The 21245-nt window shown below is 37.4% G+C and overlaps 1 protein-coding gene across 1 annotated transcript; it reads left to right on the top strand.

Moving 5' to 3' along the window:
- The first annotated feature begins 368 nt into the window (after positions 1-368).
- On the top strand, positions 369-21153 carry LOC149798966 (uncharacterized). The gene is made up of 4 exons (XM_089957008.1): positions 369-518; positions 4094-4280; positions 7956-8150; positions 20706-21153. The coding sequence occupies exons 2-4, from the start codon at positions 4100-4102 to the stop codon at positions 20957-20959; spliced, it is 630 nt and encodes a 209-aa protein (XP_089813134.1). The 5' UTR covers positions 369-518; positions 4094-4099; the 3' UTR covers positions 20960-21153.
- Positions 21154-21245: the final 92 nt, after the last annotated feature.

The raw sequence follows: 21245 nt of genomic DNA on the forward strand, positions 1-21245 counted from the left end.
CATCTTTGTCTTCGTCGACGTCATCATCACAGACGTCTTCTCGTCATCATTTTGCTATTGCTGCACGCATCTGTTATTGTTGGATTGGTCAATAATACTATAGCACTAATACTATTAATAGTAATATTGTTTAGTGGTAGAATATTCTTATAATTAGTATTATCACTATTGTCATCGTCGTCATTATTAGCAACTGAAGCAGCAACAGGATCAATGTAAACAAAATCAGTATTTATTTCATATTCCTGAATTTCCCCGTGTCTTTTTCTGTTCTTTTTGTTGTTGTTGGGATTGGGGTCAGAACTGTCAATTATAAAGGTATCCAGTTAGTATATATGCCCATACGATGAATGCAATTACTAAATACTTTTTAACTATACATGCGTGAGACAACTCAATTCATAGACTACATATCGTGATGCACGTGCTGTCTGTTCCATAGTGAAAGTTATAAGAGAAGGAAAGCAGCACGAGCATTGGTGTTTGGGACCCACAGTGATTTCGTGGCGCATCAATTTGTGAGTAAAAGTATTTTTTTAAACCATATACCTCCAATATATTTATTTAAATAGATAAGATGATAATCATTATTGTTTTTAGATCTAATTTAGGGCTACTGTATTAATCCTGACGTGGCGTCGCACTGGCATTTATATACTTGATCATCTGTATATCCGCACCCTTGTGGTATATCGACATTTTTTTTCTGCCATGTCCAATGCAACATTTTGGATGGGTTTCATGGCACAACCAAGTAAAGAGGAGTCAATGGGTTAACTGAAAACAATGCAACTATTTGTAATGTGTGTGAATTTAGTTTGGAGGTATTTTATTACTCTGTACACTGTATTCGGCATTTAGTAATGAAAGTAGGTGAATGGGTATATCTCGATGTGTACTAAACCAACGCTATGGCGCCTCGCTTGGCGCTCAGCATTAAGAAGTTAATGTTAGGACTGGTCGGCCTGGTGTCAGGAAAATGTGACTGTGTGGGACATCATGCTACATGTTTGCGGCATGATTCAGCAGTGATAGGCATCACTATAAACTACCACACTGCAGACATCGTAGCGATATCACTGAAGAAGTATTAAAGCTACGTTAAAAATCCAAAACACACACACACACACACACACACACACACACACACCACAGTTTACTGGCCTTCGTTACGGTGTAGTTTTCATTTTTTGTCACTACATCGTGTAATCTTGGCCTTGCGACTTCAAAATGAGCACATCAGAAACTATATATTGCAATTGATTGTAACTGACCTGAGTAGCTTGATTACACTATGGTAATTGCTAATGGGTAAAAATGTGTATTAAACTGCAACTATGCCGATCAATTTATCTTTCTAACGCTCCGGTGGACTATTGGTTAGAGCGTTCGCCTCGGGTGCGGGAGGACGCGGGTTCGATCCCTGGCCGAGTCGTACCAAAGACTTGTAAAAATGGCAATAGCAGGCGCCTTGCTATGCGCTAAGCATTAAGAACTTAAGTGTTAGGACTTGTCAGCCTGGTTAATGTGACTGGGTGGGACATGATGCTACATGTCTGCGGTATGATGTCCCAACATCACTATAAACTGCCACACTTCAGACATCGTAGCGATATGGCTGAAAACTTGTTAAAACTACGTTAAAAATCCAAATCGCACACACACACACAGACGCACGCACACATACACACAAGATATATGTGCTCTAATTTAGGAAATATGGTCTTGGTCTACAAACATTCAAATTAATTATAATGTTTAACGTTGTAGACCAAAATAATCAGGTTATGAACATGAATGTTGCATTCTTTTCTATGCATTCCTGTCATTACTACAACAAAAGAACATTAATTATTTTACATTTTACTGCCGCAGGTTTTGCGTCAAGTTCCTGAACACATTGGTTCTTTATCTGCTGTAATCATGCTATTCTGCCTAGAATTATGAAACTTGACGAGTTGTTGTTGGGTTTAACGCCATTATTCAGCACAAGATAGGCCATTATAAATGGTGGAGGAAGAACCCGAGAAAACCCCGAAAAGAACCACCGACCCACGAGCTTTCTCCTGTACTCACATTGGCCGAGCCCGAGACTCGAACACAGGCAAACAGTGGTGAGACGGCAGTGATTAGTAACGGTGAGCGCTTCAGACCACTCGGCCACTCGGGGCCCCAAATTGACAAGTACAAGTACTATACCCTTGCAATCTCTGTACTCAAGTGAAGACCTGGGAAACTGTGACTAAGTTCGAATGTCAGTCGGTTTATCCGTCCGGCTGTCTGTCTGTGAATGTTGGAATAAATGCCAAATAAGTTTGTACTTTGCCTGTGCCTAATCTTATTTTGTCCATAAGTGGGCTTTTGGAGAAGTTTTCTGCTCGTCACTGCTTAAACGATTTGATTTAAACTTCCTGGCTCAACATGGTTGTAAATACGCATAAGGTTTAACATTTTGCCTATAGGTCATTTTGGGGGGGCACCGAGTGGCCGAGTGGTCTAAAGCGCTCACCGTTCCGGATCACTGCCATCTCACCTCTGTCTGCGTGGGTTCGAGTCCAAAGCTCGGCTAGCGTGGGTACGTGGGAAAGCCTGCCAGTAGCTTCTCGTGGGTCGGTGGTTCTTACCTGGGTTTTCCAGGGTTCTTCCTCCACCATTAATACTGGCCGCCATGTATAGCCTATCTTGTGCTGGAAAATGGCGTTAAACCCTCGAACAACAACAACAACAAATAGGTCATTTTTGGGGTAATGTTGACAAATTGTAAAAAAAAAATATGGATTTAAGATGTCTCCACTCCGCGCCTCGAAAATTGGTAGTAACACTTTGTACGATAAATAGATCATTGGTAAGTACAGTGTCTGGTTTCTTAGCCTTATTTTTAGGTAATTGCTTTGAAAAATTGGGTTACTGAAGAGTTTATCAAATTTTTCTCTTCCATGTTGCTAGAATTTTTTTGAAACGAGTGTTTCATTTGAATGGGCACAACGTTAATACTTTATTTTAATCCTAATTTTTTGAGCTATTATCTTGAATCTGTTTTGTTTTCAGTGGTATTTTTAGAGGTGTTTTCACAGGTCTAGGTGTTGGAAGTTATTTTATTACTTCTCCTAAACTTTTGCAAAGATTTTATCGCAACTTTTCAGCCTAACGTACTAAATTCTTGAAGATGCGCAGTAAGTTTCTTTGTTTTTGTTTTCTCTTTCTCATTTTGGGGGAATTTCCTTAAAACTTTTCGAACACTTGTGCATTTTGAGAAGTCAGGTTTTGGCGTACCACATCTCCACCACGCTCTTCAATAATTTAACTGAAACTTTGGGGTCTAAACCATGTGGTTGTTGCAAATGCGCAAACTTTTTAATCGTTTCCTCTTGTTGATCTTTGGGGCAAGTTTTGGAGAAAATTGTCAAACAATGTTTTATAAGTCAAATTCATGGCATCCTCTCTTTTATAAACATATCTAGGATTGTTCTAACTTTAATTTGAAGAAGTCGGTGGTTGTGAACTGGATGTACTAAATGTGACCTGATTCCAAATAGCTGACAAGGTGATATGGATAGAATGGTACATTGAAAAATGCGCCATTAACCAAATCTATATACAGCTTTTCCTACCTGGACACATCTCACCCAAGCCCTCATGAGCTCGAGTTTGGGCTCGACCAGCGTGGGTAGGTGAGAAAGTTTATCAATATCTTCTCTTGTGTCGGTGATTCTTCCAGAGATCTTCCCGGTTTCTTCCTCCACCAAAATATACTGGCCGCCATGCTAAAAAAATAACCGCTAAACACCACAAAACCAAACCTCTAGCTTGAAGCCCAGCCGATTATAAAACGAATCAACTCGTCAGAACTAGGCTAGCTTTGTGTTTGACATCGAGGATGTACGTCTTACGAATTATGTCCACAGTTGGAATTACACCTCTACCGTTAAGTTACCTGGCATAACATTACATCTCTAAGTTGCCTTTAACATTTGACACTGGCATAAAGATGTAGTCATATAGTGCCTTAATCTAGGAAAGAAACACATCGATACTATTTTTACGGTACCATAGCTTCGTTGTCAAATAAAAGTTTCTATTTAACTGTTTACAGTATAAAATGGCACCACTAACGTGGACGACAGTCATGGGGGCAGTGCTTCTGTGGTTGATGACCACGCCAATCTCTAGTAAATATGAAGCGAATGACCAACATCTTGTCGAAAAGTTGATGGAGAAGATTCACGAGCTCCACTGGAAGTTGGAATATATCAAAAAGGGTCTGACCGAAGCTAGAGAGAGTAAGCGAACTGTCTTTCCGACTGTGTATCTTCTATGTACCCATCTTACATCTTTCACAGCACTACTTCTCTAAACTGTACATTTGAACAACGAATTTCACTAGTCTTTGGTTAGCATTCCATATATGGCGGCGTGCATGGATTTTTTAAAATTTTTCTTTAACGTAGCTGTAACAATTTTTCAGTCATGTCGCTACGATGTCTGCAGTGTGACTGTTTATAGTCATGTCTAGCACTGGGGCATCATGCCGCGGACATGTAACATGATGTCCTACACAGTTATATTATCCTGACACCAGGCCGACCAGTCCCAACACTAACTTCTTAATGCTGAGCGCCAAGTAAGGTAGCTGTTAGTAACATTTTGGTTAGTCTTTGGTATGACTCGACCGGGAATCGAACCCACGACCTTCCGCATCCGAGGCGGACGCTCTAACCACCCGGCCACCGGAGCGGTCGTCGTGCATGATGAAAGGACGGGGTCCGACTTATGTGACAATGAAGGTAGGGGAGATTTTGAAAAAATGTGACGTAACAAAACCATCAGCTCCATCTAACAGAGAAAATGTAAAATACGCAGAAAAAGTACTCGGTGTCTGAATAACTTGCCCAATGGTGATACATGCTGATTGGTTGATCGATTTGCTGAGAAATATTCATTGCCATTCCCACGCTCTGACAATAAATGTACAATCTTACATCCCCCACCCATGCAGAGATAAAGTCCCAGTAGTCTAGACAAAACGCGTTCTTTGCACGAATTCCGAGTTTTAACAATTCAATGTGAATTGATTGTGGATGGATAAAAATGAATAAATGATATTAGTCTTCAATGCTTGCTCGAGGTCCCATTCTTGTTTATCATTAAATAGTGTAAATGTACCATGTGATTTCTAGAACGGTTCCGTTTCCCTTTCATAACTTCTCTACATAAGTTTGTCCCTGAAATATTTCATGGAGTTGAAGCCTAAAAAGGTGGAAATCGTCAGAAAATCAGAAAATGGCGGAGAACCCAATCACAGGTTACAGTACGCGTAGCAAAATGATTATCATGTTGAGAGCGTTATGACAAGATTTTTGGAATTATTTGCACGCATTGAGTAAAAGCATTACAGTAAGTTCATTTTTGAAAACGAAACATTGGAATGTTTGTTTCGGCCTAGTACAAAACTATCCCGCTCGATTCTCCTGTAATCAGCACTGCAATTGTGTCTGACGTCATTAGGTAAACGTGGTAAATAGATGTTGAAGGACACGTCACGAAATCAGACATATATCCAGTAATAAGCATCATCATGTATCATGCCCCTGGATTATGTAACTTGTCACTTGATCGTAGCACGGAAAGTGTGAAGACTTACCCCACAAGTGCATACATATTTTTAACTAACATAACGAGATGAATGTTCTTGTGGATCCATTTCTTATGTTGTGACCTTGATTAGGGAACTTGTATGGAACCTATGAAATCTCGCACCTTGTATACACTCCAACATGAAGAGACATGCCCATGCACGGTGCTGCAACATAGCTTGAATGCTTTGGGATATATGATGGCTGCCATTTCTTTAATTCTTGGCTGCATTTGTTGTTGTATCCAACTTAAATTTTAGTGTACATTGCTGTATGCCTCACCTTTATTTTCAGGATATATATGTAAATAATACAAATCATATGGCAAATAACGTTCCTTTCAAGTGCACTGGATCCAGCAAGGGATCATGTTTGTCAGGGATTGATTAAAATAAATGTAATAAACTGACTACGAACAGTGCAAAATTTTTATAAAATATCTTTCAGCATCCGCAACAAGTCAGTCATGTAAAGTTTTACAAAGACAACGGTTTGTCTGTTTTATTTGTTTGTCTTGTCTATGTTTTGTATTTGCCTTTGAAAAAGATTGAGTCGAAAGCGCTTAGGCTAGCTAAATACTAGTTTTGCACTGTTCGTAGTCAGTTTATTATATATATATATATATATATATATATATATATATATATATATATATATATATATATATATATATATATCGTCTCATTCCATGTATGAATAGAGAGCTTATTGTAGCACCCCGTGTTATATATATATATATCGAAAAGACCAGAGATCAGGACTTAAAAATGCTTTTTATAAATAATAAAGGTGACATAGAACATGCCTTTCAATATCGCATAGTGACTTTACGTCAGCACAGTGTCTGTCACATCAACACAGTGTTTGTCACATCAACACAGTGTTTGTCACAACAACACAGTGTCTGTCACATCAACACAGTGTTTGTCACAACAATATCAACTTCTGATAATATAGAACAGTCTTGTGTGTCTAAATGCCAAATGCCAAAATACAGCGTTGCAATACATCATATTATGGTGAAATTAATTATATTATTAAATTCATGCGTATATTAGCAGCTAAATGTATTAGATTGACTGTAACACATCCTGACATAGTAGCGTGATCTTGGTGGAATTTTTTTTTACTGCTAGTGTACTTGACCAGTGTGGTGGGAGATAACAGCGGCTTTATAAAGAATTATATGATAATTATAAAGCATTTCAATTCAATAGCAATATGTAATAAATCTATTAAAAATTCTCACAACAATTTGATTCAGTTTTATTTATTTTAAAGTGCCAAAGTTAAGATTAGTTATGTACAAATATATAAGTGATGGTTTTAGAATACATGGCCGAAATTCTTTTCCACTTAGATGTTCATACTTTGCTGCTCTGACAGCTACCTGCCAATTCCCTGTCTGCACTCGTATTTATATACTCTTATTCACGTCATATGACCTTAGTTAGCCAATCAATGTTTGTCCTTATCAGGGTTGACCATGGCGGTAACCAAGTCAACTGTTCAAACTGCATGGAAAAAATCCCTCTGAACCCAAAATTTAGCCGCAATTAAGTTGTCCTCTCAATGTCCGTGGTGTGCGCTTTTACTTTTAATCTTATTTATATATTCATACCTATGATTAAGTAGAAATGAACGAAACGGACAAGCGAATTAGTATGAGAATCGAGCGAGAGTTTAAAGTACTGATGATGCAATGAGTCGTAATACATCTAGAAATAGACCCTATCAAATGCATAATATTTTGCACATTAAAGTAAAATAACAAGTTCTGCATAACCAAGAACTTACAATAATGAATAGTAACATTAGTTATAACTTACTGTTCAACAAAAGTCTGACAAGAGAAATGTGATTCTTCGGCCAGGCACATTGATTCCATCACTATCATGTATCTCCGCGGTTTCGGTAACAAATAGCCACCGGATGATTAAGTCACTAATGTATGGACTAACATCATATTTCTCAACGTTTAGCATCAAATAATCTTCACATTAAATGGACAATGTTTGTGCATGCAAAACTCGATTCACAATACCATTTAAGGTATTACAACATAGTGAACTGTCTCATGTTTTTCTGACTTTGTTTCATGTTTTTACATTATCATTATTAGTATTACTATTGGAAAAAGAATGTAGTTTTTAATAGTGCCTAATAGTGTGGTTTGCTGAGTTAGGCATTACAGTATAGAAAACAATGCTATGATGTATATTATTTAAGCAGACTTCTAAGTAATGAAGCACTGCGTTGTAGTTCATTTGTCTAACCAGATTTTGCCCTTTTTTCATCTTGTCTGTCGCTCGCTTATTCTAGATACGTGTCCAAAGAACTACATTCGTTATGTTGGCAACGATGAGCGACCTTTCTGCTACAGATATGAAGCAAAGAGAAACCACTGCCTTAATTATACTGACGCACGAGAGGCGTGTCAACTCGAAGGTGGTGACCTCATCCAGTTTAGCGAAGAAAATTTTAATTTTTTCATTACCTACGGTAGAGCATTTTTAGGTAAGTAAATGCCAAGTAAATTTTCTTATTCAATGTTTGACATAAATTTTGTTTTTTAAATGGACATGTTTTGAGATTCCATTTAACACATGGCACAGAAGACTTTGCGCCGTTTTAAAATAAAGATGTAGACCTGTACACTGACATGTCTTTGATTTTATATAGGGGCATTTCGAAGGTTACCAGAACGAGAGAGAAAAAACAGATCCCAACGCCACTGCAGCCTCAGCCGTAAGGATCTGAAACGGTCCATTTCAAGCCCCTTGTTGCGTTGTTGATTACTATTTTGAACAGTTTCCGATTGGAACTGACTTGCCAGTTAGTATAAAATACAAGATAAAATGTTTCCCTATTTGCCCTTCCCCCTTTTTTGCCGCTCAGATATCTGTAGAAACGTCAATGCCACCACAAGCTTATGTCGGCAAGAATCTTACTGAAATGCCACAGCTGGTTTTAATATTTTCGGAAGATTGTGGAAAAAGTAAAAGAAACTAAGTGAATCTTAACACTTGAAAGCAGATCTAGGACTCTGATTTTTAGTTTAAGAACTTTTTCCCGTGAAAAAGTCGACTCAAAAGAATGTTAAAAAACAACTCATAGCAAAGCTGACTTTGGGTCAAATGGTTTGTATGGACGGTGTCACGAGAATAGTTTGGCATATGTCACGGAGTTAATTCTATCTCGTTCAACCAGACTCTCGCGTGAGTCCATTAGCAAGGCAATGTGATCTGATAAAAAATGTGAACAGCTGACGATCGGAATACTTTCACCACTTTCCTTTAATTCAAGAAAGAAACCTTGATGTAATTCGCCGCCATTGAGCACATTATTTTGAATAACTTTTATCCACATGGCACAGTCTGGCGAGGAAAGAGTCATAAACTTAACATAGTCGTCATTCCTATCGAGGCGGCATCATATGTGGTACAGTCCACCCGAGGCGAATCACCAAATCTATCTAATTTATGTGTATTCATACAAGTACTTCCGAGGTTCTTTGTTGATTTGACGAAAATAGCCCAGCGATGTTCCGATTATACACTGAGTGAAAACTTCAAAACAAGGCTTACCAACAATATGATAAACTCGTCGCTTGGTTTGCAGGCTAATAATTTTTTAAATTGTTAATCCCAATGTTCACTTTTCGTGGTGTCCACTTTACTGAAAATGGCGGAATAACAATCAATTTCAAATAATTCGTCAATAGTTTGTTAAAGTTTTGATTTAAGGTTTTCATTTGTATATCATTCCTAAACCATCTGATAGATGATTGTCACACATAGTAAAAATCGTTGTACATCTTAGACAACTCACTCCGCGATATACCCACACGTCCCTTTGACATTTGGGGTCAAAGTTCTATTTACAAGAACTTTGCGTGGAGTTTTAAAGCTCGTTCCATTTGCTAATGTTGCCGGAACACCTTGTTAGTGTTTCACCATACTTGGCAGTAGTCGTTAAGAAGATAAGGCAATGCATTATACACACGCTCAAGGGTCAAGGTCAAAGCTTCATATTTTGTTGATGCTTCAGATGAATATCCACGCAACTAAGACATTCGATTAGTGACGTCTTCCACTTAGTGCATGTCTTTCACTCTGATTTCGAGGTCAGTGTCAGAATCAAATAGTAGAGTTTTCGACTTTTTAAAAATCTTTTTCATTTGCTTATATTTTATAAACCTCATGGTGGATTTTCATTCTTGGAACGAATCCTTTTGCAGCAGATTTAATTAATTCTGCAAAACCCGATGTTGTCCCTTTAATACTGGGGTCAAGAAGACGTAAATTGTGCGTTAAATTTTAGCTTTTTAAAAATTTCCTTTATTTTATAAACCCCTTGGTGGATTTTGTGCATACATCAGTTAAATAATTATAACGAGACCATTCATTATGCGTCACTCATCGCTGTCCCCTGTTGATGGTGTGGTTAGGATCTCAATTTTCTTTTTACCGATGCTTTGAAAGTGGGCTTGACATGCAGGCCATGATCGTCTTGGTGATTTTTTACTTTTATTTTTTTGTTTGTTGCTTTTTTGTTTTGGTGGGATATTTTGTTTATATATTTTGTTAAATTTATCACACACTGTATTTATATGTAGTTTGTACAGGTTTTCTCTTAAGCATGTTGTATTTATTCAGAATGTTTAAATATATATTCTTACGAAATTATTGAATTTCATATTACAGTGACAACCCTAAACGTACATTACATACACATTTCGACACAAACGTTAATGGTACAAAAGAGACCCACACATACAAATGACACAGAAAACTGGATTTGTGACTATGAGGTACTGGGTAATATGTAACTATGAGGTACTGGGTAATATGTAACTATGAGGTACTGGGTAATATGTAACTATGAGGTACTGGGTAATATGTAACTATGAGGTACTGGGTAATATGTAACTATGAGGTACTGGGTAATATGTAACTATGAGGTACTGGGTAATATGCCATGTAATTTTAAGTCATGTTTAGAAAATCGTAATATGAAGTACAGAAATCCTAGGAGGGAGTGCAACCGAATATATTGTTGACGTCACTTCTATGCAGAACAACTTCTGGTCGCCCTGGTGATTTCTGAGACACTGCTTGCTGCAGGGATACATTTTTAACAGCTTGTACAATCGGAACAACCCTATACATTTTTTATCTCACGCAAGACAAAGATCCGCGAGTATCAGACTGCACTCCATATATGGTAAACAAGGCTACCTGATGCACAGATCCTTTGGCCCCTGGGATAGCTTTGTTTAACTTGTCGCTGAAAAAATAATGCCCTAAATTTTGACACCAAAATTTAATAAGTTAAAAATGAACGTTACATCTACCGATGCAACCTTTGAAATTTGTTAATTAGGTATGTTTTGCGAATTCTTAGGAAAATGCGATAGAAGGCTGTTTAAGGAAAAGTCATATATCAACTTGTGACATCAGTAGGTTGTCGAGGGAAAGCTACAATGAAAGCGGGGGTATATTGTGCCATTTTCAACTGCCCATGTACCCAAAGTGATTACTTCTTAAAGGCGTTATTGACTCCACAATGACTCGATTATGTATCATTACTTGTAGCAAAGTAGGGAAAAGTTGGACTCTATAAAAATTCGACGATTTTTTAAAATTCATATAATTCCAAAATTGGAAGAATTTCATGTCAAATTAAATTAAAAGTGTATGTATTTTATTCGAATGCAGTTTTCAATATTTCATTATGAGGTTATATTATTCGCGTAACTTCTCAAGTTCATTTTTGCCAAATGTCCTACCTCTAAAAGAATAACTGCGATTATACTAACTTTCTCGTTCTGCGAATCGAGTATTTTTGATTGAAACAAGAAACATATATTGCCTGGAGATTATCGGTCATTAAACTCGAGATTGCGTTTTTACTATCAACCAATAAGACGTGAGCTTTCAAAAGTAACTGTTTGCGATTTCACAAAACAAAATCTCATACTCAATCACGGAATCCTGTGTTTCATGGTGTTCTCTTGACCCCATAATGATCAAACCGTCTGAGCACATATAATGAACTCCAAACCCCATTACTAAAAATCGTTAATAAAAAATAGCACCATCCTTTAAGTGAGGTATGCATGTACACGTTATGATGATTCCGAAATTTACATGAGTGTAACCGCACTCCAAATAAAGCTTTGAATCTAGATTCGTACAGTTCAGAGCAAGCGTTCTATTTCTTGTTCAGACTGTCTTGTGACAACAGGGTCAGACCTGGAAAACCACTGACAAACAATGAGGGCTTGTCATTTTGATCCTGATATCGCGTGAATTTATGGCGATGTCTTCCACTCCGTCACTTTGCTCTTTCTATCCTGCGCCACGAACATTTTTTATTTTACGATGCATATCTTTGGTAAAAAGGCCTCATTATAGATCGTGAAAATAAGTACAATAATAGCTTGTTAAAAAATTGAAACATTTGAAATACGATTTTGTCAGCTACCACATTTGCAAAAGGTAAAGAACAGCAGAAGCAAGCAAAACTTTGTTTCCAAAGTCCACCGCAAAAGCTGCCCACGGGTGACGTACTAAATGTCATCACTACCTGCACAATCCGTTTCATTCCTGGGTAAATATCTCTTCGAGTTGTCGTTTGTGTCATTTTTGCATTGAATTTGTCGACAGAAAGATAAAAAGTTGACAATAACAATAATAAAGTGACTGGCAAAAGCCTTAAAATTTCTATATTTCTGGTGCTTTTTGTGACTCCGTTGAAGAATGAGAACAAAAGAACTAGCGTTTCTGCATGAAATTTGCTGATTTGAATTTGTGATTGCAGTAGCGTTTCGAGGGAAGCGAGAGCGCCATCTTGAAAGCAGTTTCTGTTAAATACGCTCGTAACGCGGAGAGACTATTGACTTCTGCTTAAGGAAGTGGAGGCTTTTCGTGCCAGCAATCGCTATAAAATGCAATTCAGGATCTGCAGTTTAAAGTCTTAAAACTATTTTTTTCTGGTACATGTTGGTAATTACTTGAAAAATGAAGTAAACTCCAGAACAGGCGTTTCAAATGGAAGGAGAGTACCAAATGGAAAGCCAATGTGGGTATATGAGAAAGCTTGCCAGTAGCTTCTCGAGGGTCGGTGGTTCTTTCCGGGGTTTTCCCGGGTTCTTCCTCCGCCATTAATACTGGCCGCCATGTATAGCCTATCGTGTGCTGAAAAATGGCGTTAAACCCCACAACAACAACAACAACAACCAAATGGAAAGCATTACTCCACCTGACCACCATGTCCCAGACTAGGAAGTTGGACTCCATCTCAGGGTTAATATTTTAATGACCCTTGACAGCTCTGCGTTCTACAGATATACCTAAATGGCGCATGTACTAGATTCCTATTGCGCATGTACTACTCTCCGAGTGTCCGTCCATTTATGCTTGTTCCTGCAAAGGAACTAACTTCTAGACTACGGACCTTGATCAATTATGTTCTGTCAGTCCATCTGTTTTGGTTCCTGCAAAAGAACTCAATTCTAGATCACTGACCTTGAGCAAATGTTCTGTCCGTCTGTCTGTGTTGGTTCCTGCAAAGGACCAAGTTCTGAATCACTGACCTATAGCAAATGTTCTGTCCGTCCGTCTGTGTTGGTTCCTGTAGAAGACCTTATTTATAGATCATGGACCTGGAGCAAATCTAACGTTTTTTCCGTCCATCTGTTTGGGTTCCAGCAAAAAGACTAAGTTCTAAGTCACGGACCTTGAGGAAATATAATGTTTGTCCATCCATTTATTTTGGTTCATACAAAAGAACCACTTTATAGATCATGGAGCAAATGTTCTATCCATCCGTCTGTGTTGGATCCTGCAAAATAACTAAATTCTTGATCACAGACCATAAATAAACTTTGTGGCTGGCTAGCATTTGAATCAAGGAAAAGCCTAGAGATTCTTTAGATTAAATGACAAGGTGACTGACTGAAGGAAGGAAACAGCCTAGAGATTCTTAGGTTAAATGACAAGGTGACTGACTAAAGGAAGGAAACAGCCGAGAGTTTTTAGGTTAAATGACAAGGTGACTAACTGAAGGAATTAAACAGCCTAGAGATTCTTAGGTTAAATGACAAGGTGACTGACTGAAGGAAGGAAAATGGTTTGCGCAGAAAAACACGTTAGACTGGTAAAATCTTGTGTCCTCGATAAAATGAATTTCCGTTGACAGTGCACTATCATTTCTTTTGTCAATCTGAGAACACCGTGAGCTTTCAAGGTGATCATTTTTTACGTTGCTGTTAGTTTTGTTTGCTTGGTTTGAGTAGGTGTTTTCGCGGATGTGCATTTTCCTCGGAATTCAGCTTCGAAATGGAAACATTTCTGAAATAGTACACGTGGCTGTTATCACGTCTGAATTTGATACTGTGATCCACGTGTTTTGAGTGGTTAGAAGGAAAATGCTTCATAAGTGAAGTTGAAATCTTCGTGACTCGTGACAATACATTGTTTCCACTTTACTCGTGCAATGGTTCCTTTTATCTTTTTATTATATATATAGGCAGAATCCTCGAGTTGCATGGCCTTGTTTCTCCATTTTGTGTCAGTGCGATTACGGGCTCCATTACTATATGGGTAAAATGATATTGCAATAATTTTAGGACAGCACATTTTCGCAAATTACTTTCAGTACCTAATGCTTCAAACTGTGTATGTGTCACATTAATGAATGTTTTCATGCTAAAATAAAGAGACTTTAATTTTCGTTAGCACCATTTCTGCGGGATTGACGCAGTGAACAATGCTGGAATGAAAGTACTATATCAACATGGCAGTACTTCAACAGACTTCACGTCGTAACATCATTAAACAACAGAGTTAATGATTATGAGATTTTTTCAGCTATTTTTATTGTCTGCATTCAGACTTAAATTTTTTGTTGGCAGGCTTGCAGTCCGTTTCGGTAATTTAGATTTGCAATGGACATCATCTAATGTTTGATTTCTCCATTGTTTCCAGACATGATTGTGATTGTAGTTAAAATCGCTAGGTAAAGTTTTATTACTCTATGGATTGTTTACCGTTTATTTTGTCGTAGAGTTATAACATATTTATCTGTGTCATAGAATAGTTAGCAACAGGTCATGCGCAAGTCCAGTCACTGACAATTTTTTGCAAGATTCATGTGGAAAGCAAATTCTAAAAAGGTCAATACTTAAGACATGTTTTTTGTTCTGTGGGGTTCATTTGTATGCATTCTTGACGGCACCTTTTCGTTGATTACTTAAATGTATACCTGTGGGTAAAGGGTCTTTGAGCATTTTAAGATTTATTCACCTGATGTAGAGACGTTGGGGAAGAGAGAGAGAGAACAATTAGGCCTAAATATGCATGAACAAGTCGTGAAAACATGCATAAAAGCCGATATACTGTCTAAATAGAACGAGAAAGCATTTCAAAACGGTGATAACTCTGGCGATAACAACACTGTGGCGATAAAAGTTGTCGCCAGTTTACAGTATCATTTTTCTCCCATTGATATATTTCTTCATTTCATTATGAAATATATAATAAACATGTCTTACCAGTTGACGCGAAGTTTAGAGCATTTCATTCTTACAACGTCTGCTAACGCGTCTAGAATGTTTGAAGTAATCCAAGATTTGTCGTCATATTTGAAGAACAGATTTGCTTGTAAAAAGGGTTTTAGTGACACAGAAACAAAAATTGATTGTAAAAGAAGTATGAAATATATAAGCAAATTATGTAAGATTTTTTCCCCCAAATCAATAACCCTTATAAATTTCCAATGGAACGATTTCATCTACATTCGACAAAATAATTTAAAACTCGTAAGAATGCCTCCGTTTCGTAAACTGCAGTTTGGTGCTCGGAAATTGGTCATAATTTACTAGTTCAAAATCGCTTATCGTGTCTACCTGTTCATTCTTTTCTAGAAGTAAATTACATCTTGGAATTGTATTCGTCATCCTTGCCAAAATATTGACGTAATTCCTTTTATTAATTATGATCAGCAAGGAATCTCTCAGTATCGTTGATTGAGAAGTTTGAAATTCCTTCGTCGATATCCTAATTGTTTGCAGAGTAAAATGGATAATTGTTTGTAAAGGAAAATGGATAATTGTTTGTAAACGAAAATGGATAATTGTTTGCAGAGTAAAATGAATAATTGTTTGCAGAGTAAAATGAATAAGTATTTGCAGAGTAAAATGAATAATTATTTGCAGAGTAAAATGGATAATTGTTTGCAGAGTAAAATGGATAATTATTTGCAGAGTAAAATGGATAATTGTTTGCAGAGGAAAATGTATAATTGTTTGTAGAGGAAAATGGATAATTGTTTGCAGAAGAAAATGGATAATCATTTGCAGAGGAAAATGGATACTTGTTTGCAGAGGAAAATGGATAATTATTTGCAGAGTAATATGAATAATTATTTGCAGATGAAAATGGATATTTGTTTGCAGAGAAAAATGGATAATTGTTTGCAGAGTAAAATGGATAATTGTTTACAGAGTAAAATGGATAATTGTTTGCAGAGTAAAATGGATAATTGTTTGCAGAGTAAAATGAATAATTGTTTGCAGAGTAAAATAGATAATTGTTTCCAGAGTGAAATGGATAGTTTGCAGAGTATAATGGATAATTGTTTGCAGAGTTAAATGGATAATTGTTTGCAGAGTAAAATGAATAATTGTTTCCAGAGTCAGCAATGCTCAGCTGGTGCCTACAGTAATGTTAAAAACGGGGTGGGTATCTAATGTACCATTTACAGTATGCACGTTTAATATCCATCTTCAGCATGTCAGAATAAAAACTAGTAACAAAGAGATATGAACAATTTACTCATTAAAGAATAAAAATCGAGATCAGTCCAAATCATTTGAGCATTCAGTTTAGATTGCATTACATGCGACTCTCTAGTTTCTCTCGAAAGGCCCAAGTTGGAACCGATTGAGTGTGTATTTTTGAGAGGAAGAATCTTGAAGCATTGCTCCCTTGAATTTAGCTTGACTTTTTAATGTGTTTTTACAATAGATGACGATGTGCTGAATTAATATATATATATAGTTTCATTAAACCAATCACTGTTTACTCTGCAGCAAATGCAATAAGGAAAACCTAGTTCGTAGTTTTCCGTTTGCATATATTTAATAGGTGCAATGTAGCAGCGAGGAAGTCAGTTATTTATAGCAACTAAAAACTGTATGAAGGGCTTTTTATAGGTCGACTGATATAAATCCGCAAAGTACTATCTACGTTTTATTTTAAAAACATGACGGTATGATCCGTCTTATAAGTGAACCGGTTTTTCATTTTTAAAATACAAGTCCGATGTGATAAAAATTAATGTAGATTAAGACCAGATTTAGATCATTAATGATTTCATCAGTGTTCTTCGGGTCTCGGTAAATATTTAATATGAATTGCATCGGTTTTTCCATAATGATGACGTTCCTAATTACATTTATAGGGATTAGTATCGACTTTGTTGAAAATCCCTGAAACGTTAGTTGGGGGTTTGGGGGCTGCTTAGGCCCTTAATCAAGGTCTATTAGGATTCATAGTTGCTGGGACTGGACTGTCTGTAGTATCATTATCTTTCATGAAAAAATAAAATGAATAGATTTTACTTTTACCTTTTCCTTATCCTTTCTCGAGTTAATAATGTTCTATTGTTGCCCCGACACCTTTGGTTTCGTAAATAATAAGGCATTTACACAGTGAGCACAACGCCTTTCCCGCTATGTCCAATTCTGTTACAAACTCCGACAATTTGAATAACTACTTTCGTGATTTATTAAGATATCAACGTATCAATTCAACTACGCCCAAGAAAACATTTTCACACTACCGTCCACTTCCCGAATCTCGGCGTCATCTGATTATTTTAAAAGAAAAACAATGCAAACCCAATTTCTTTAGAGTGATATTTAATATTCATTATCAGGAAACGAAAAAATGTTATATACGTCAAGCGTTGTGTTTTTTTTTTTGTTTTTTTTGGTACTTTTATCGCTCTTGAATAAGGGACCTAGACTTTTATTAGACCTTGCTTATCATATTACCCTTATATGGCGATTTATAACTTTAGAGTGCTGGTGCGCTGCAGAGTCCATATGAATTAATAAAACCCTTCGCTGTTTTATGCTTTTATTTCTCCTTTATATTAACATTTTATGATTATCAATTTTATCGTGTAACATTTGTGTGGCGCTAATTAGCCTGACAGTGTTGCTGAGCCATAAAATCCACAATCAGTGAAATCCATGCAGATATTCGTGAAACTTAGGTCTTCTAAATAGTCGAATTTAATACCAATTAAATAGTAATACCAATTAGATTAGACTGATATCGGAACTGATTATCAAGAAACGCACAATTGTTGTCTAAAAATATCATCAAACAAGGAACCGTCCATTAAATCGGCGCTCAATTAACTGACCCTACCCCCCCCCCCCCCAATTTTCTTGACAAATTTACAACGATCTCAGAAATGACCCAGTTGACCAAACTCCGCAAAATCGCGGAAAATTCTCATCCCTGCAGAGATTTAGAATGGCCTCGACCATTTGAGTTTGAGTGTGAAGATTTATCATACAAGCCGTTTGTAGTAATAGTGTACGATTAAGATTATCGTACGTATACAATGTACGTTGTTATGTCTATATTATGAGTGCACGTAATCGTTAATAAATATTGTGTACGCTACTCAAACGATACTCCATCCAGCACCTGCTTGCTTTGATTTTACACATTTAGCATACAAGTTCAAATGTGTTCCCGATCATTCCGTTTGTAATCATATATACACTCACTCCTGAGTGCCACAATGTAGACTACAATGATTTTGTTGCTGTGAGTTTAACGCTTGTCAATCAAGTGGTATTACATGACGGCCAGTACAGCTGGTAGAGGAAAATCCTGGGAAGAACCACCGACCCACGAGAGGCTACTAGTAAGCTTACTTACATAACATTGTTTGGCCGTGCACAAGACTGTAACCCATGCGGACGGAGGTGAAATGTCGGTGACCGGTAAAGGCGAGAGCCTTAGATCACTCGGTCACCCAAGACACCGAAACCTTCATTGAGATTCGACAAGGAACTCGCGGTACTATTTCACTTCCCCCAGTAAACCTAAGGTAACACCACAATATAAAAAAAAAATCAATAACTTTAAATTTCTTAAGTGTTCAGACATATTTATCACTATAGATCCAGCCTTGATACATGCTTCTGTGTGGAAAAAAAACAATTGTCCTGCGACATTTTTTTTAAAAATCTGAATGTGTTTGAAAAATTACACTTTCAATCCCGCACCTATGTGATCAGGTGCTAATTTCAGTAAAAAGTGTTCCAAAGTCAAGGTTATAAAACAAAACACATTGTCTCTATATTTTCCCATTTACAAATAGGTAAAGTTTTCAAAGATTCATTAAATTTTACTTTCATTATCAACGAATTAGGGTTCTCTAAACCGTATATACACTATTTCATGTTGACACAGTTCTGGACTGGTTCCCATTTATCCGTTTAATTAAGAATCTACAGAGCACAGGTCTCAATCTCAAACCACCCTGAGGACCGAATGAGGGCATTTTCGATGGCTCAATTACTCCATCACCTGTTATCTCTCATGACACCATGTGACGCCAATCATTTTGCGGGACACAGGATACGTTTTGGCGGGCCGCGTTTTTGAGACCCCTGCTATAGAGATATGTTGTTCAATCCGACCCTACACATGCTGAAGCATCATAATCGCAGAAGCACCCCCTTTTCATCTTCGCTAGCCAAGGTGCCGACTAGCCAAGGTGCCGATAACCTTATCTACACCTTGGCATATCGAGCAGCTATTTCTGAGCTTCGGATCTCTGAATTTCATTGGATGAGGCGGCAAGCCCCGCATCCAATCAAAATTAAGTTGTTCACATTTGAACACTGTTCCTATGGTGATCAAGACAAGAGGAACACACAACTTGAATGGAATGATAAATAAGCACTTTTCCAGTGCCGGTTCGAGTTTGCACAAATACCTATCATTCAAAAACACTGTAATGGCTTCCCCCTGTTACATAGTTATACTTTCGATGTTAAACTTACAAAGTATCCTTTTTAGGTCAATTGCCACAACCGTTTGGGCCGATGTACAATTTCATCACGCTGTTAGTTAGTTGACATTATATACTAACGGAGGCAACACATGAAATCCAATAGATGTCGCTAGGACAAAGCACCTACATAGCTTTTAGATCCGCCAAGGTGTAGATAGGATTATCGGAACCTTGGCTAGCGAAGACGCTACATTCTATGACGCTGTTAAAACGTAAAGCAAGTCTAATGTGTAAATGCGTTATATAATTTCAAAGAGCGGGTACGTGTATGGGCACACTGCATCCATCATTTTTTTCTGCTTTCAGTGTGACGCAAACTTCCTCTGCCGATTTTTGTCCTCAAAGTATTTCACACCACAAATCTAAACAATGGTACACTTGACTGTTAGCTAATTCTAGTTTGAAGTTATTTAATATATATTTCCTCATTATCATGGGCGTAGCTTCCATATAGCAAAAGTATGCAAAGCATAGGGGCCCACGAATTATTTTCTTACACTATATATAGATTAGGTAAGTTTTGCATATGAGCCTGCACTGGGGCTCAAATATCTTAGCTTCGCCGCTTATCATCGTCATAGTTATCGTCGTCGTTGTCATTATTATTATTAGTAATAGTAGTAGTAGTAATATTAGTATTATTATTGAGATGTCGTGGGTTCGATCTCCGGCTTAGTCATACCAAACATTTAAAAAATGCTACAAACAGTTGCCACGCTTGACGCTCAGCATTAAGAGGTCAGCGTAAGGACTGGTCTGCCTGGTGTCAGGATAATGTGACTGGGTGGGACCTCATGCTACATATCTGCGCCATGATGCCCCAGTGCTAGACATCACTATAAACTGCCACACTGCAGACATCGTAGCGATATGACTGAAAATTGTTAAAGCTAAGTAAAATATCCAAATCACACACCCACACATTATTATTATTATTATTATTATTATTATTATTTGCAGATGATGCTTGTAGTCAAAACTTCTGGATCGGGGCCAAGCGTGGCGAGCCTGGCACGAACGAGTTCTATTACGTAGGTGGGGGGTTTCTCAATGGGTCAGATACACGATATTGGAACAGCAGTCCTCAGGTTAATGTAGACTGCGTGGCACAGACTAATTCTTCTGCAGCAAATAAATTGGATGCCAATGCCTGCAGTCTGATGGGTGGATATGCCTGTCAAATATACCTGAGGAACTGTGAGGACAAGTACTAGTCTGCATAACGCGCATGTCTGCAAAGCACTACACTGGAACTAAACTTGCTCGATTTTTTCTCGTTTCTGTTATCATATATTTCCATAAAAATATTTCAGCTCTTTGATATGATTTATTGTACCTTGTTTGTCCTCCAGAAACCAGATGTGCCAGTAAGACGAGTCATTTTTTAATAAAGTTTCGGTGCAACCTATCTCATGTTGTAATTGTTACCGTTTTTATTTTATCCATCAAAGGTGCAAATAATTACCTGGATGAGCCAACATGGGTGTGTGTGTGAGAAAA

Source organism: Sinohyriopsis cumingii, chromosome 5 (assembly GCF_028554795.1).
Source record: "Sinohyriopsis cumingii isolate HCF-2022 chromosome 5, ASM2855479v2, whole genome shotgun sequence".
Taxonomy (NCBI): Eukaryota; Metazoa; Mollusca; class Bivalvia; order Unionida; family Unionidae; genus Sinohyriopsis; species Sinohyriopsis cumingii.

Excerpts from the sequence above, each read along its gene's own strand:
- LOC149798966 (XM_089957008.1), top strand. The coding sequence starts at position 4,100 with ATGGCACCACTAACGTGGACGACAGTCATGGGGGCAGTGCTTCTGTGG. Across the intron at positions 4,281-7,955 it reads TCTGACCGAAGCTAGAGAGA|ATACGTGTCCAAAGAACTAC; the intron begins GTAAGCGAACTG and ends CGCTTATTCTAG. Across the intron at positions 8,151-20,705 it reads CTACGGTAGAGCATTTTTAG|ATGATGCTTGTAGTCAAAAC; the intron begins GTAAGTAAATGC and ends TATTATTTGCAG.